The 17,129-nt window shown below is 33.6% G+C and overlaps 1 protein-coding gene across 1 annotated transcript; it reads right to left on the minus strand.

Annotated features, from left to right (window-relative positions):
* Window positions 1–322: 322 nt before the first annotated feature.
* Window positions 323–13,587, minus strand: LOC118763608. The gene is made up of 5 exons (XM_036503286.1): window positions 13,330–13,587; window positions 11,943–12,158; window positions 5,846–5,945; window positions 2,940–3,085; window positions 323–1,257 (listed from the first exon to the last, which is right to left on the minus strand). Exons 2-5 carry the CDS (start codon window positions 12,062–12,064, stop codon window positions 1,200–1,202), a joined length of 426 nt encoding a protein of 141 aa, XP_036359179.1. The 5' UTR covers window positions 12,065–12,158; window positions 13,330–13,587; the 3' UTR covers window positions 323–1,199.
* Window positions 13,588–17,129: the final 3,542 nt, after the last annotated feature.

The following is a 17,129-nucleotide window of genomic DNA, read 5'->3' on the forward strand; positions in this document are numbered from 1 at the left end:
TAGATTTCTTGGTTACCTGGTATCACCGTTAATGCCCTCACATATCTACTGCAGCCTCTACATTGAACTATATTTTACAATAACTTGGCAATGTCTCTGTTTGGACAACATAATTAATTAAAGACAAACACGTCAGAGATATATTTTATTATTATTTATTATATAAAACAAATGTTAACAGATCTATATTTTTTTACTTCAAATATTTGCTCCAAGTTGAAAATATTTACAGTTTGGTGTTACTTCAGAAAGGGTTATTTTTTAATTCTTTTTTTTTTTTTGCGGGGTTATTTCCATTTTTGTAGAAGAACCAGTTGGTTTGACTTTTAAAAAATATATTACTTTTTTTTTTTGTTTATTTGCAATTATTATCACAACTTGAATTTTAAAATAATTATACATAACTTTAGAAAAGTAAATCTATGTAATAAGATATAAAAATAGTGGAAGCACAGAATTTTTGAAACAGTTAACAGAATCATGAATGTGTTACTAGTTTGTAGAATTTGGGATTTGTTTCCATGAGTGTTACTAAGCAGTCAATCTCAGAAAGATTAACTTACAACAACATTTAGAGTGTTCTTTCATTTCCACTGAGAAATGGCGAAATACATTGCTGAGTACTCCACTGTCAGGTGTGACATCAACCTGCAGTCTTACTTATAAAGAGTGTTGAAAGATTAAAATATTTAAGACTGACCAATATCCTGCGAGAGTCATAGTGCATCAAAATTTGATTTTTGTTTTTAAATTTGAGCTACTTTTAAGATAGCTTAAAATTTTTTTTTAATTTAAAAAATGATAGCTTTTATTATTTAATGTTGTTGTAACCATATGAAACTTTTTCTTTCTTTTAAATTAAAATTTGTTATTTTCACTCATGATTATTCGATACATTAATAAATGTTAGTATTCCTAATTTATTTCTAATTTAGTCCATTTCTAAAATTGAGTTGTATTATTCAGTTATGCATAATAATTTTTTTATCAAAAGAGAAATATAAATAAAAAATATATAAACATTTTGTGGAATTCAAGCCATGTTGATTATAAAACATTAGGAAAGCCTTGTATATAAATATGATTACTTTAGCTCTTACTTAGGTTAATTGTTATAATATTGTGATTAGAGGCAAAAAAAAAAAATAATTCTTAAGTTTTAACATTTTTGATATAATGTCCTTAAAGAGAATGAGCAATTAAAGTATAGTCGTGGTCTCTTTAATGCCAGTTTTCTGCTGCGTATCTTGAGGTTGGCTGAAAATTAAAAGTAAAAACATTTGTTATAGTTACTTTCAAAAAATTTGTTCATTAGAAGGTGAGAAAAAAAAAATGGGGGGGGGGCTTATTTATTGTTGTTGGCACTGTAGTCATTGAAATCACAGATATATGCAAATAGTGAAAATACCCACTGCAAGATGACAGAGCGCCACACAACTTCTGAAAACATTGTATATCTATATATGTTGGCAAGCTGTGATTGAACTGATGTATCATCAGAGGTGTCCCAACCATGACTAACTCTTTTATTGTGTATATTTAAATAAAATAAATAAATGCGCCCTTTTAAAGCCTAGCCAGGCTCATGGGCCCGGTTTCCTGGTTTCACTGGCATATGTGTTCCCCAGCTGGACAGGGTGCCAGTCCATCACAACGTTATTCAATTTTGCCAGCTGAGTGAACTGGAGCAACGTGAAATGAAATGTTTTGCTCAAGAACACAACGTGTCGCCCAGTCCAGGAATCGAAACCACAATCTTACGATCATGATGCTGACACCCTAACCACCAGGCCACGTGCCTTTTAATGCAGCGGTTCTCAACCGCAGTCCGAATGGACCTTTGAGGACCATATAAGATTTTTGAGGGTCCATGGATACAATCTAGTAAATTGGGGGGTCAACAGAAATTTTTCAGGGGCCATGAAAAAACTGTGCTTCAGACCAGTAAAGTTTATATGCAATGAATTAGTTATATGTCCAAAATATACAAAATCTGAACAATTTTTATACAGTTTTTAATATTTAATTATAAAAAATACAATAGGATTTTAAAAAATATTAAATGGCTATGAGGGTCCTTCTGAGCGAAATAGGAATCAAAGGGGTCCATATATAAAAAATGGTTGAGAACCTCTGGTCTAATGCTTTTGCTTTTTTAAGACAGTAGTTTGTTTTCTAAATGGGATTTGGCAGCCATTTCTAGCAAGATTAATGATCACATAGGAGCTCCCTCATTGTGTTATATCTGGAGCAAGTCAACCTGATGACTTATCCTTCAAGAGAATTTGAATTATTTACACCATTCTTATAATGCCTCTTTTTTTTTTATGGTTGTGATCTCTGACTCTTCATGATGGGAATTTACAGGTTGGCAAACCAGAGCACTGAGGACGCAGGACACAAAATATTTTCTATTTAGTTGACTGACCGACTACATCTCAAGAACTAATCAACCATGGTAGCTTGCCTTGAAATTTGTTTCGTTTTGATGACATAAGAAAGGAAGAGAAGAAAACAGTTTAATATCTTGGAATTTCTCTAAGAAATTAATTGATAAGAGAGATAATTGTTATCTTGTTACACAGGATTATTGAAAATCTGAACAGTGTAAAAAGGTAAAGACCACCTTCAGTCATGAATGACCATGGGATTGCTCCTAGAAAATTCCCCTCTGAGGCACAAGTCCAGGCAAGGTTCTTTATGGAAGATCAGCAGTCACCCATGCATATCAGCCTCTCCTCTGCACGCCACTGATGTTATCCAAGGGAATGGCAAAGACTGACATAGCTTGGCACCAATGACGTTGCAACTGATTTCTACAGCTGAGTGAACTGGAGCAATGTGAAATAAAGTGTCTTGCTCAAGAACACAACACACAGCCTGGTCTGGGAATTGAACTCACTATCTCATGATTGTGTTTGAACTTGTTAAAAACTCACTTGTTAAATAATGGATTTACAGCTGAGGCAACACCAGGATCTGCACCTTGATGTTCCACCCGTCGCAGTGTGTCCCCTTCAAATGTCATGTTGATTTCACCAAGGTCCCGCTCGGCTTCATCAGGTGGCACATACATATTTAGTGACTGAAAAGAGAGGAATACAAATCAACTGTAAATGTTTAAGCTTTAATTTAAGAAAAATACTTTTAACCTTTTCAAAAATGAAGCAAAGATTATAGAACTAATTACCTCTGCCTCAGTGAAAGCAGAGGTATTGTTTTCAGTCGTATTTGTTTGTTTCTTTGTCCATCTCAAGAACTGCTGGATTGATTCGAATGAAACTTTCAGGGATGTTTGTACCCCGCTAGCATGGACGCCACTCATCGAATTTGATTTGTTGTAAAATCGTCACTCAAAATGAAATCTTATTCAAGCCATGCTAGCATGGAAAATCAGATGTTAAACAAATGCATGATATGTTTGTGTCACCTTGTCTTGACTTTGCATGATTGTTGTAAATAAGCATCACTGCCATATAAGTGGTGTTATTCATTTCCAGTTACTTTGCAAGGAAACAGGTAAAGGTTAGTGATAGGAAAGACTATTTAAATTATTCTTATTTCATTGATCTCATAAGATTAAAAGAGATCAACCTTGATGGAATTCAAGCTCAGTAAAAGAATGCAAATAAACATCATTTTTTGTGTTTGATGCTCTACACTATCTTTATCCATAACATTACACATGAAGAATGGATGGGGCCAAAGATCCTGCGTTTTGCATCCAGAGTAAGGATCCAATACTATAACAGCTTAGGATTCAAAGGTTCCAACTTTTCAGTACCTTTCAAAAAAGCCTCAGAGATCTACAAAGAGTAGATATGGATGTGTTCCAAGAACGTTTAGACAAATTTTATCTGAGGTACCTCTAACCCTTTATTCTCTGACATGAGTTCCCCTTCTGAAATGGTGGTGCTCCAGTATGGCCATAGCCCCTGGCAGAACCCAAGGTAAGAAAAGAAAAAGGAAGAAACTACGACGTAAAAATGCACCTATTTATAGCATTGGGCATTATATAGGTGGAGAATTAAAATCCTTGATACAACAAAAAAAAAAAAAAATCAATCAAAAATCTTGTTTTGCAAGATTTCTTAAATCTAGAATTTAATAAAGGCCAAAAAAAAGTAGATACAAACACATAGCTGAATAGAATAAACTAGACAGATAGATAAAATAAATAAACCAAACTATTTTCCTAAAATAGTCTATAAACATCAAACAAGTTGAACTGGTTTTTCAACTGTAATAAATGGCTTAAGAAATGAATCAACAAGACCAACATTACAACATGATATTGTGACTTCTCTGAAAGAAAAGCTAACAGGTTTCTTCTGTATTGGTATAGCCTAATTAAGTAGATCTCATTCTTGGGCTGTAGAAAACTGGATCAGTAATTTAGGTTAGAATTACTTTAGCTTTAGTGTTGATTTAAAGCAACTTAATTACCAACAAGAACTCAATATTTGATGGTATTTTTTGTGGCAGACTCTGCTTAGTACTCATACCCTAAAATTTAGCTTCTAAGCTTGCCATTTCAAAATCTTATCTCTTTTTTTCTCCTCCCCCATCTTTTACATTTTTCAGTAATTAGACTGGCTGTGTTGGGGCCCTGCCTTGAAGAATTTTCATTGAATGAAGTTACCCCAATACTTGTTTATGTATTCTATCAGTCTCTTTTGCCAAAGCGCTAAGTTACAGGGATATAAACACACCAGCACGAGTTGTCAAGTGTTGATGGGGGAGAAACACACACACACACACACCTGTATATATGATGGGCTTCTTTCAGTTTCTGTCTACCAAATCCACTAGCAAGGCATTGGTTGGCCCGAGGCCATAGTAGAAAACTTGTCCAAGGTGGGAATGAACTTGGAACCATTTGGTTAGGAAGCAAACTTCTTACCACACAGCCATGCCCGCACCTTTGATTTACTTCATGAACATTACAGAGTATACGTACAAGTAAAATTTCTTGAACTTTAGATAGGAATAAGTATTTTTGATATGTATTAGTGTGTTTTGAGATACTAGTATCAATACTTTAATACTCTATAGCAGCTACATACTCTTAGACAGGACTCATATAGCTTCTGAGTTCAAATTCTGCTGAGGTTACTGTAGCCCGTTATAGTGCACCCATTCTGAAATGAACACAAGTGGAGATTGACCAACTCGATATCACTACTCAAAGAGATGATGACAATGAATGTATAACATGCAGTGGTGACCTTGTCTTACACATGTTCACCTTGCCTTTCATCCTTCTGGGGGTCAATAACTCATCCACTTGCATGTTAATTTCACAAGCAGGCTGTTCCATTGATTGGATAAACTGGAACCCTCGTCATTTTCCATGGGTTGAAATGGGTTGGATAATTTGAAAGGATCCATCAAACCACAGGGATATTGTCAAACTCCAATGTCCGTTTTGATATGGTTTCTGTGGCTGGATGCCCTTCCTACCACCAACCACTTTACAATGTGTGTGTGCATGGCTTAATGTGTGTGTCGATGTTTAAATAGCCTATGCTTGTCACTGCCAGATTAAAGGGTGGGGGCTGATATTAACTTCCCTTGTTCACATTATGACAGATTGCTCTGCACTTTCAAAGACCTGTGGAATAAAAATATCTCCTTCTAGAAAAACTGGTAAGGGTTGGTGATAGGAAGAGCACCCACTTGTAAAATCCTATCTCAAATAAATCTCCATCTAAACCCATGCCTGGGAAAATGGACAACATTAAAATACAAGAACAAATGGAATGTAAATATGTAATTCTTGCATAATATCTAAATAACAACAAAAACAATTAAAAAAAAAGATGAAGTGAATATGTGTATTTACTTGTGTTTCAAAATCTTTTAAGAAGTTTGGTGGTTCCACAAAATCTGTTGGTTCACTTGCCAGATGATGTATTCGATATTGGTTCAAATATTTAGTATACCTGCAAATAATTAGAAATTACTAGAGTTTTTTTGTCTAAATGTTATGAGTGATGTTTCTGTATTTGTCAAGATAATCAGTTTTTTTTTAAAGAACAAACCTATCAATTTTTTTATCTAATTTTTTTATTTATTTAACATTATGAATGCACCGACAGATGCACTTTCAGACACATATAGTTATACACAAACATTTTTTCCAACTTCTCTTCTGATCTTTCCTACTTTCTGAAGGAACATTGTTGCCCAGTATTGAAAGTATTTCATAATCCATTCATCTTTTATAATTGCACCATCTTTCATAATTATTCAGTGTGTTATTCAGTATGTAATTGGTTTGATTTCTAGAGAAAAAGAATTTGTCTCTTCATGAATAAACCACAAAAGTAACCCACAATGATGAATTGTACCTCCTGATATACTGGCTTCAAATTTTCGCACAAGGCCAGCAGTTTCAAGGGAGTGTGTAAAGTGATTATATGAAACCCCAGTAATCAACTGGTACTTATTTTATTGACCTTGAAAGGATGACAGGCAAAGTCAACTTTGATGGAATTTGAACCCACAACATAAAGACAGATGGACTACTGTCAAGAATTTTGCCTGGCATGCTAATGATTCTGCCTGCTCACTGTCTTGTACATTATCATCATCACTGTCATCATTTAACATCCACTTTACATCATCATCATCATCATCATTATTATTATTATTATTATTATTATTATTATTATTATTATTATTATTATTATTATTATTATTATTAAGGTGGCGAGCTGGCAGAATTGTTAGCACACCAGGCAAAATGCTTAGTGGTATTTCGTCTGCCACTACGTTCTGAGTTCAAATTCTGCTGGGGTCAACTTTGTCTTTCATCCTTTCAGGGTTGATGAATTAAGGATCAGTGAAACACTAGGATCAATGTAATTGACTAGTCCCCTCCCACCAAATTTCAGGTCTTGTGCCTTTAGTAGAAAAGATTATTATTGTTATTATTTTATCTGTGCATGCCATACTGAAGTGATGATATTTTATCTGTGCTCCATACCGAAGTGATGATATCGCCCACATATTAACTGCTTAGATTATTATTATTATTATTATTATTATTATTATTATTATTATTATTATTAACATTATATTATTGTATTTTAAAAGGATCGACGTAACTCTTCACAAAGGTAAACAGACAAGAGGAAGAGTGCAATGCAATTGCATTAAATATTTTATTGGTTGAACAATATTTCGACAGCAATCCTGTCTTTGTCAAGTTCAAAATAAACAGTGATAAAAATTCAAAATTATAGAAATTCAAATCTAAAGTATGAATGAGAGCAACCAGTATCCACATGTTGATGGAATGGCATCATTAGTTTTTATGTTTCAAAGAAGAATATTTTGTGTAAATTTGATGATATTCTCCTGTCATTTTATTCATTCCCTTAGGGTGTGATGTTAATTACTCACAAGCATATTTCTCCTCATGCATTTTTGAGTATTGAAATGGCAGCAGATTCAGAATATTTTCTGAGAATATGCACTTTCAAGTTTTCATCAAAATTGCAGCCATTTGAAGCAAAATTTTAAGCAAGTTCTGTCAAACTACTGTAATTGTGCCTGACATCATAACTGTGCCCATTAAATCTTTGTTTAATTGTTCTGTTGTACAACCAACATAAATCAGAGCAATTAAATAGATATGATGTCAGGCACAATAACAGAACTTGCCAAACATTTTGTCATTCCATCAATGTGTGGACACTGGTTGCTCTAGTTGATATTTTAGATTTGAATTTCAATAATTTTGAATTTTTATCACTTTATTTTGAACTTGACAAAGACAGGCTTGCTGTCAAAATATTGTTCCACCAATAAAATATTTAATGCAGTTGCATCACACTCTTCATCTTGTATATTATTATTATTATTATTGAGTGAGAGAGCAGTGCATGCCATCAAAGTGACACGGGTAAAATATACGAAGCCCAGTATACCCATCATGACTACCCGTCTGATAAGGGTACACCAGGCACATGCATCACAACCATATGTGCACGACATGGTGATCTCATATCAAGATAAACAGCACATGACCTTGCAGGTGGGGCCCAGTTAGAATTTTCTTCTGGTCGAGTAACCCATCCTGCTCAAAAGGTCCCTGAATAAGAGTTGTTTAAGGATGTTGAACGAAACAACCATGTTTCCAGAGGTGAATTATTAAAACCCCAAAAGAATCCCTCTCAACACATGGCTATAATGCTCCCCCACTACTGCTCGTGATCAGAAATGCACATATCGTCAGCCACTAAGGGACATACTCAACTGGTTAAGGTCAAACAACTGACAAGCAAATCTGTGGTATTGAGCAGAATATTTGCTGTAGCCCATCTTTTATACCAAGACAAAACAATGTACATGATAACACTTCCAATCAGTTAAGATCAGAAGCCATGAGAACCACTGCCTGGTACTTATTATTATTGTTATTATTATTATCATTGAAATGGCAAGCCAGCAGAATCATTAGCACATCAGACAAAATTCGTAGTGGCATTTCTTCTGGCTTTTTACGTTCTGAGTTCAAATTCCACCAAGGTTGACTTTCCCTTTCATGCTTTCAGGAGTGATAAAATAAGTACCAGATAAGCACTGGAAACAATGTAATCATCTTATTCCCTCCCTTAAAATTGCTGGACTTGTCCCTTTAGTAGAGAGGGTTATTATTATTATTATTATTCAGTAGTTTTATTTTTATAGCGTGCTTTCACTTCACTACCGAGCGCAGCTCTGTGTGCCTTGGGTATGTGCTGTGGTTTGTTGTGATGCTCTGATGGTTATTGTATGGAAAGTGTTCTGCGTAGGATGTGTGCAGTGCCTAGTAGTGCAATTTTCTGTATGTTATATGTGTTTGTAAGTCCTGATGTTTTTGTTATGTATTTGTCTGAATATTTTTTTACCATGCCTAAGGCACCTACTATGATAGGAATTGTTTCTGTTTTTAGATTCCACATTCTGGTTACCTCTATTTCCAGGTCTTTGTATTTTGAAAGTTTCTCCATTTCTTTTAGAGACACGTTGTCATCTGCTGGTATTGATACATCAATTAGAAAGCATTTTTTTTCTTCATGATCTCTGACAACTATATCTGGTCTGTTGGCCTTAATTTCTCTATCTGTGTGTATCGGCATATCCCAGAGTATGGTTGCTTTCTCGTTTTCTGTGACCTTTTCTGGTGTGTGCCTATACCATCTTTTTTCTGTTGTTATTCCATAATGTTGGCATAGCTTCCAGTGTATGTAGGTTCCAAATCTGTCATGTCTGTGAATATATTCCTTCTTAGCCAGGACTGGGCAGCCAGAGATAATATGATTTATTGTTTCTTGTCCATCTCCACATATTCTGCAGTTACTTGTTATATTTCTTTTCATTACATGTTTTTGGTAATTATTATTATTATTATTATTATTATTATTATTATTATTATTATTATTCTGTTTGACTTTTGCTTTATATTTGTACAAGTTGGCTCCAAGTCTCACCCAGAGACCTCAAGAGACAACAAATTGGAAGTTCATGTTGGTGTTATGCCTAGGGTGCCATTTATTTGGTTTTATACTTAGTGTTGTACTAGTGAGTGTCTAAAAAAAACATACGAAAATTATGTTTGTTTTAAAACTTGAGATTACATAGAAAGTATTTTGCGTAGGATATGAGCAGTTCCCTATCTTTTGAATTTCTGCCATTTTTGGATTTCCTGGTATCTGAGTTAGGTAGCAATCAGCCCCTTTTGCTATTGTTCCCAGGGCACCTATGATAACAGGTATTGTTTTAGTCTTGAGGTTCCACATTTTGCTGATTTCTATTTCAAGATCTTTATATTTGCTCAGTTTTTGAATTATTATTATTATTATTATTTTATTATTATTATTCTGTTTGACTTTTGCTTTATATTTGTACAAGTTGGCTCCAAGTCTCACCCAGAGACCTCAAGAGACAACAAATTGGAAGTTCATGTTGGTGTTATGCCTAGGGTGCCATTTATTTGGTTTTATACTTAGTGTTGTACTAGTGAGTGTCTAAAAAAAACATACGAAAATTATGTTTGTTTTAAAACTTGAGATTACATAGAAAGTATTTTGCGTAGGATATGAGCAGTTCCCTATCTTTTGAATTTCTGCCATTTTTGGATTTCCTGGTATCTGAGTTAGGTAGCAATCAGCCCCTTTTGCTATTGTTCCCAGGGCACCTATGATAACAGGTATTGTTTTAGTCTTGAGGTTCCACATTTTGCTGATTTCTATTTCAAGATCTTTATATTTGCTCAGTTTTTGAATTATTATTATTATTATTATTATTATTATTATTAGCTGTATTTCGTCTGCCGCTATGTGCTGAGTTCAAATTCGGCCAAGGTTGACTTTGCCTTTCATCCTTTCGGGGTTAATTAAATAAGTACCAGTTACGCACTACGGTCAAGATAATCGACTTAATCCGTTTGTCTGTCATTGTCCTCTCTGTGTTTAGCTCCTTGTGGGTAGTAAAGAAATAGGTATTTCGTCTGCCGCTACGTTCTGAGTTCAAATTCCGCCGAGGTCGACTTTGCCTTTCATCCTTTCAGGGTCGATTAAATAAGTACCAGTTACACACTGGGGTCGATATAATCGACTTAATCCAGTTGACTGTCCTTGTTTGTCCTCTCCGTGTTTAGCCCCTTGTGGGCAGTAAACAAATAAGAAATGGTAAAGATCATCATTACCATTTAATATCTGTTTTTCATGCCAGCATAAGTTTGATAGTTTCACAGAAACTGGCATGTCAGAAAACTGCACTAATCCTTGCTGTCTATCTTAGCATTGTTTCTATTGCTGGATGCCTTTCCTAATGGTAACCACTTAAGAGAGTGTACAGAATATACAGAGTGCTTTTTATGTGGAATCAGCAGAAGTAACTAGCCGGACAAAATCCTGCAACTAAGGTGGAGGTGGGTAGAAATGAAGGACAGAAAAAAGGAGTCTTGCATTAGAGGTGAGACATTCCTGCTTCAGGTAGAATGAGATTAGAAAGAGTGGGGAAGAGTGAAAAAAAGAAGATGGTGGTGATGGTGTGTGGGCCGGAGATGGAAAGGGTGAGTTCATGAGATTGTGAAAGGAAAGTGGTAGATGGAAGTAAGTGTAATGAGTGGGCACATGTAGAGGGCGGGCGTGTTGGGAAGATATGTTGTGGGGAGGTAGGTATGTGAGAGAGACTAGGGGAAATGCAGTGATTGATGAGCATGGCGGCGGGGGGAAAGGTGTGTTGAGGAGATGAGTCATGGGGAGAGTTTCTCAGAGTGTGGGGTACATATTGTGTATGGAATTTTTTTTTTTTATCAGGCTTAGAGAATTGAAAGAAAAGAGAGAAGAAGAAAAGAAAAAAAGTTGGATTTGAGCTCAGAATGTAGAGAAACATCCAGAAAGCACAAGATATACTGTACATCATTCTGACCTCTGAGAAATATTAATAAAAGAAAAAATGAACTAGCTGAAGGATAAATTTCTGATATAGCTGTATAATGTCTCAAGTAGTGTAATAGTGTGTTATCTCTATATATATAAAGCTGAAGTTGTCTGTGTATGGCAGGTTTGGTAGCTTCAACTAACTCGGTGCAAGTTGACCAAAATTGAGAGTATGATAGAAGAAGGTTTGCTCTTCCTTCCGTAGAAGAAAAAATTCAAATCGGACCATGTTAACACCAAAAATTATTTACATCAAAAAGGTGCTTTTTTTTCTATGAAAATCCCTATTTTTTTACAATTTTTTGACTGCTGTGTCACCATTTTGCATGTGTATTTCAACCAGAAAAATGTTCACTCAAAGAGAATAACAAGCTATATAATACAAAATTTTTACTTTTCAAAAATTTCAATTCTAAAGGGTCAAAACAAACCCAAGCAACGCCGGGTGATACTGCTAGTATTTAATAAACTTAGAAACAGATTAAGAAAAACATGAAGGCTTACCTTGACCATGTAAATAACACAACAATGATTCCTATTAGGCAGAGCAAAATAATGATTGCAGCCAATGCAACAAGTGCAGCCCAAGGATCATCCATCCACCAAACAAAACTTTTGGTCTTCATTGCAGCCCTTTGAGGTTGGAAGGTAGCTATCACAGCTCCAATGTCGTTGATAGAATTTCCTAATCTGTTAAGCTCCTGCCTAACCTGATCATTGCTGCAAATGAAAGGAAATTACTCTTTGAGTCAGATTTTTTTTTAGGTATATATAATGGGAGGAGTGAGAGAAAAGGTGTGAAAGAGAGAGAGAGAGAGAAGTGGAAACAAACATTGAAAGCAATATGGTCTCATGATAAAGGGTTTAAGAGTCACAGTTTGTATTTTTAATCATTTTGTAGTTTCTGTTGTGTGATTAGAGGTTGAGGAATGAAGGCAGCTGAACTAACTAATGCAGGGGTTGACAAACTGGGGTAAATTATCCCAAGTGGGGTAAAAATAAAATTCTTGGGGGTAATGAAAACTCATTAGACATAAATAAAATTATATAAAAACATGTTCCTTGTTATGACCGAAATATGTCTTCTTTTCAATGTATCTTTTCAATGTATTGGATGTGTTTATGAGATGTCACACCAAATAGATTCAATAGATCCTTTGAATTCAAAGAATCTATGATTTTCTTTCTTTCAAACCAAGGGGGTAATGTAGCTGTAAATAAATATATTTTGGGGTAATAGGTTAAAAAAGTCCCTCAACCCTTGCGTTAATGAGTTCAAATTCAGTAATATTATAAGGGCGATTGTAAATGTGGGATAACAAAGTTTAATTTCATATTTTACAGAATCTATTTAGGTATATCACATTTTGCAAAAAGTCTGATGTTATTTATCTATTTTCATAGATATTCCTTGTTACTTTATGATGGAATGTACAATCTAGAAAGTGTATCTTCACTTCAATCCCAAATATTAACAAGATAATAATCTTGAAAGAAAATACTCTTAACTGTTTTTGAACCTACTTTATACCACAAAATCTTTTTATTTTAAAGAGCAACTAATTAAATTAAAACAATCCATTATAATTTTTTGAAAGAATCTTTTAAGTAATATTATTAAATTTCCCCCTATTTTTTTTTTATTTTAAAAAATTAATTAGGCAGTGTATTTCATTAAAAATAAGGCCACAAAAGCATTAAATAGTACCTAATGTATCAAAATTGGATAATTATGATATCAATTGTGCAAAAGTACAATATATTTGAATAATTAACTGATGAAGGACACAGATGGAAAAAAAAATTTTAATGAAATTTTTTGTATGAGAAGTATTTAAAAAACATTTTCCAAAGGAAATGAAAAAAATATTTATAATAAAAGATGACCTACCATCTATTGTTATCCTTGGGTGATATGAATGCTAAAGACCCACCAGTAATGATTATTTGATATATTGAAAATTATTTTTCTATCTTAGAGAAAAATTTAAGTTTTGTAAACAAATTTTTTAGAAGTATATCAGCATCTCATCAACAGCAGAATAATGTTATTAGATGTTTTTTTTTCTTTTTAACTTTCTGCTTTTCAAGCACAAGTTTTACTTAAAAGTGTTCTTATCAATGGCTATCAGCTAAAAGAAAGCCACCTGTCTTCAAACAAGCATCTGAAACCAGTATAGCAACAATTTCCCTTGTAGGTAAAGTTACTGCTATCAAAGGTGACTAATTCTACCTTAGAATGAGTAATGCATTCACTGTCAACTATTTCTGTAGAAGGGAACAAGATTTATTGTAGAAAGAGATTGATTATAAGAAGTGAGAGGTAGGTAATAAGTAAACAAGAATAAGAGAACAAGTGGTTAAGTTAGCTTCAAATATGGAATGTTTTAAACTGTGCATGACATAAAGATTATCATACTTGTGTCAATAAGGAAAATCTGTGAGGCGATATTCAACAAAAAAGAAATGCGAAGTTTTCCTTCCACCTGTCCCACTTAATAAAAAAAAACAACATCACAACTAGTACAAGTTATGAAAAAGAAAATTAAAGTCCATGATGCTATTTACTTGGTTAGCTTTTGATATATTCTATTCTTGTCAGACAGGTTCTTGAAGGTATATATGGTAAGAAAAAAATCAGCAAAATTATATTTACTGAAGCCATTGTATCTATTTACTTAACATGACTGAAGATTTTGTGGCAGTTTAGAAATCTGTACAAAATACAAACTTGATTTTAAACTATTATTTAGAATTATTCAATATTTTAATCTATATTTGAAACATACACAACTTCACAAATGTAGGGTATAATCAGTGTAACGTTTATACACAAATATGATTCTTAACCTTTATAAAAAAGCTTATATCTTTCTGTATACTTACTTCAAGAAAGCTAATCATTTTCCCTGAACGCCTCAGAAAGAAAGCAACTATTAACTTAAAATCTAAATATGGAAATGACTTCACATGACAAACTAATTGCAAGTAAGCTTGTGTTTTGTCTGACTATTTTTACAAGTGGAAAAGAGGAAATTTACCTGGGTATATTAATGAGTCTGTGAGGTGCTTTTTGCTGTGCTATGACAAAAGTTATATCAGAACTGAAATGAAGAAGAGCAATATTAAAATTATGTTAACAGCACTGTAAATATCTACATTTAAATTTTACTGTAATTTCACACAAAATATGATAAATTCAATATATAAAAAACGATATTAAATTAACATAGTTACATACTACTATGTAACAAGTAATGGTTTAGGAAGCTAAATTTCTCACTCAGTTGTTTTTGCTAAATAAACCTAGAGAAGAAATCTTCTAACTGGTGACAGTTTAGCACTGATTTGTTTTCTTATCTTAAACAATTCTTGATACTCTTTTAATAACAACCCACCTAAGACTGCTCCTGATTCTATAATTTTGCTTTAAAATTAAAACATTTTGTTTTAAAATGATCTAAATTAAAACCTATTAAAATTTCATTAAATTTTTCGTTATTTTCAAATTTAATTGAAACAATGGCAGTGTATGTCAGCATAAATATAGTAACAAAAGGCTTGTGGTTCTTAAAGAATATTTGCTTGTATTAAATAAGGTGTGTCAACAAACCATGGAAAAGAGAAAATTATAAATAGGCATAGGAGTGGCTGTGTGGTAAGTAGCTTGCTTACGAACCACATGGTTCCAGGTTCAGTCCCACTGTGTGGCACTTTGGGCAAATGTCTTCTAATATAGCCTCAGGCCGACCAAAGCCTTGTGAGTGGATTTGGTAGACGGAAACTGAAAGAAGCCCGTCGTATATATGTATGTGTATATATATGTGTGTTTGTGTATCTGTGTTTGTCCCCCCAACATCGCTTGACAACCGATGCTGGTGTGTTTATGTCCCCATAACTTAGCGGTTCGGCTAAAGAGACTGATAGAATAAGTACTAGGCTTAAAAAGAACAAGTCCTGGGATCGATTTGCTCGACTAAAGGTGGTGCTCCAGCATGGCCACAGTCAAATGACTGAAACAAGTAAAAGAGTACATCTCAGTGGAGTAGACAAAGAACCATGAAAAGGTCCATCAGATTACTCCATCACGTTCTTTTTTTTCACGTCAAAAAGGATGGAAGGAATATAATTACATTTTTAGTTCAGTCATAACCTGGCTTGGTAATATTTAAATTTATTTCATTTCTTTTGATTTATACTGTGTAGTGCATAAAATGTGTTATACGTAGCAACTGTTCAACAATATGAATTAGCTGTTATGATACTAAATTTATTATGCTCTTTTCTTTTACTCTTTTACTTGTTTCAGTCATTTGACTGTGGCCATGCTGGAGCACCGCCTTTAGTCGAGCAAATCGACCCCAGGACTAAAGGTTTGTTAGAAATATGTGTTTAATGGTCTTCTTCTTTTCAAAGAATACTGCACGGTATCAGTATGGATGAATGGTTAAGAAGTCTGCTTCACAAGGTCCTGTGTTCAATGCCATGGCATGGAATCTTGTGCTAGTGTCAATCTTTTTTTTTAAAGACTTGAACAAGCTCATACCTTGTAAATAAATTTGGTCCAATGGAGACTATGTAAAAGCCCTTTGGTTACATTGTACCTGTAATTCAAAGATCAATCTTTGTCATATCCTGTCATACCAATTCTACTTGAGAATTATATTAAGTGTACATACATCAGTGGAGTACTCAGCCACTTACATGTAAATTTCAATGGACTTCATAGATCAGTTGATTGACAAACTGAATTCATGGCTGGAAATTCTGACCAAGAACCATTATTCAAAGAAGTAATTCCTTCTCTTGTATGATACATACAATTGAATGTTTTATCAGTATGCTAATTGTAATATGCAATATAATACAGCTGGGTGTTCAAGCAATCTTTGATTGAAAAATGGAACTACTTTTAGTATTTCATTAATTCTATTTATGGTAGAATAAGTAACAATATTTTCTACTTTTTACTGCATATATAGAGGTCTACAGGCAGAATTATTACAACTGTTATAATCCTTATTGCGTTTTAGACTCATAATAGGGGAAAAGAATCATACTTACATGACATTACCATCTTCATCATAAGCTAACTGGATATTTTCAAACAGAACAATATTGTTGACCTGTTCTGATAAAATCCTAAAGGAAGAGAAATAATTGTTTATAAAGAAATATTAATTTAATTTACCTTTTAAATCACCAGAAAAAAGTAAAATTTATAAGAGATTTTTCAGAAATGGTATATCATTAAAAAAAAAAAAAGGAAAAATAAAGTCCTACCAAAGTGGACATTTGAAAACAGAACTCCGTATCTATTAATGGCTTCTCAGTCACTTTTTAATGCTACTTTTGTTCAGAGGTAAAGGAAATTGAAATACTTGTATAAAAATTGTCAGAGCAAATGTTTTATAAAGTTAGATATTCTTTCATTTAATCAACCAGTTGACAAACAGATGACAAACAGTTGACAAACAGATGAAAACAGAATTATTTAGATCTAGGTCAGACCTGGCTTAGTAAATCTATGCTCAAAGGCATTCCAGTCACGATTACCTTGCTTTTATTTATTTATTATTATTTTTTTTCTGAAACACCATATAGAGAATCCACATGAGTTGAGTCTGCAGCTACTGAACTAAGAGCCACTCCGCTTATTAATGAGAAAGCTGTCATTAAAATAATTGCCAA

The sequence above is a fragment of the Octopus sinensis genome, linkage group LG5 (assembly GCF_006345805.1).
Source record: "Octopus sinensis linkage group LG5, ASM634580v1, whole genome shotgun sequence".
Lineage (NCBI taxonomy): Eukaryota > Metazoa > Mollusca > Cephalopoda > Octopoda > Octopodidae > Octopus > Octopus sinensis.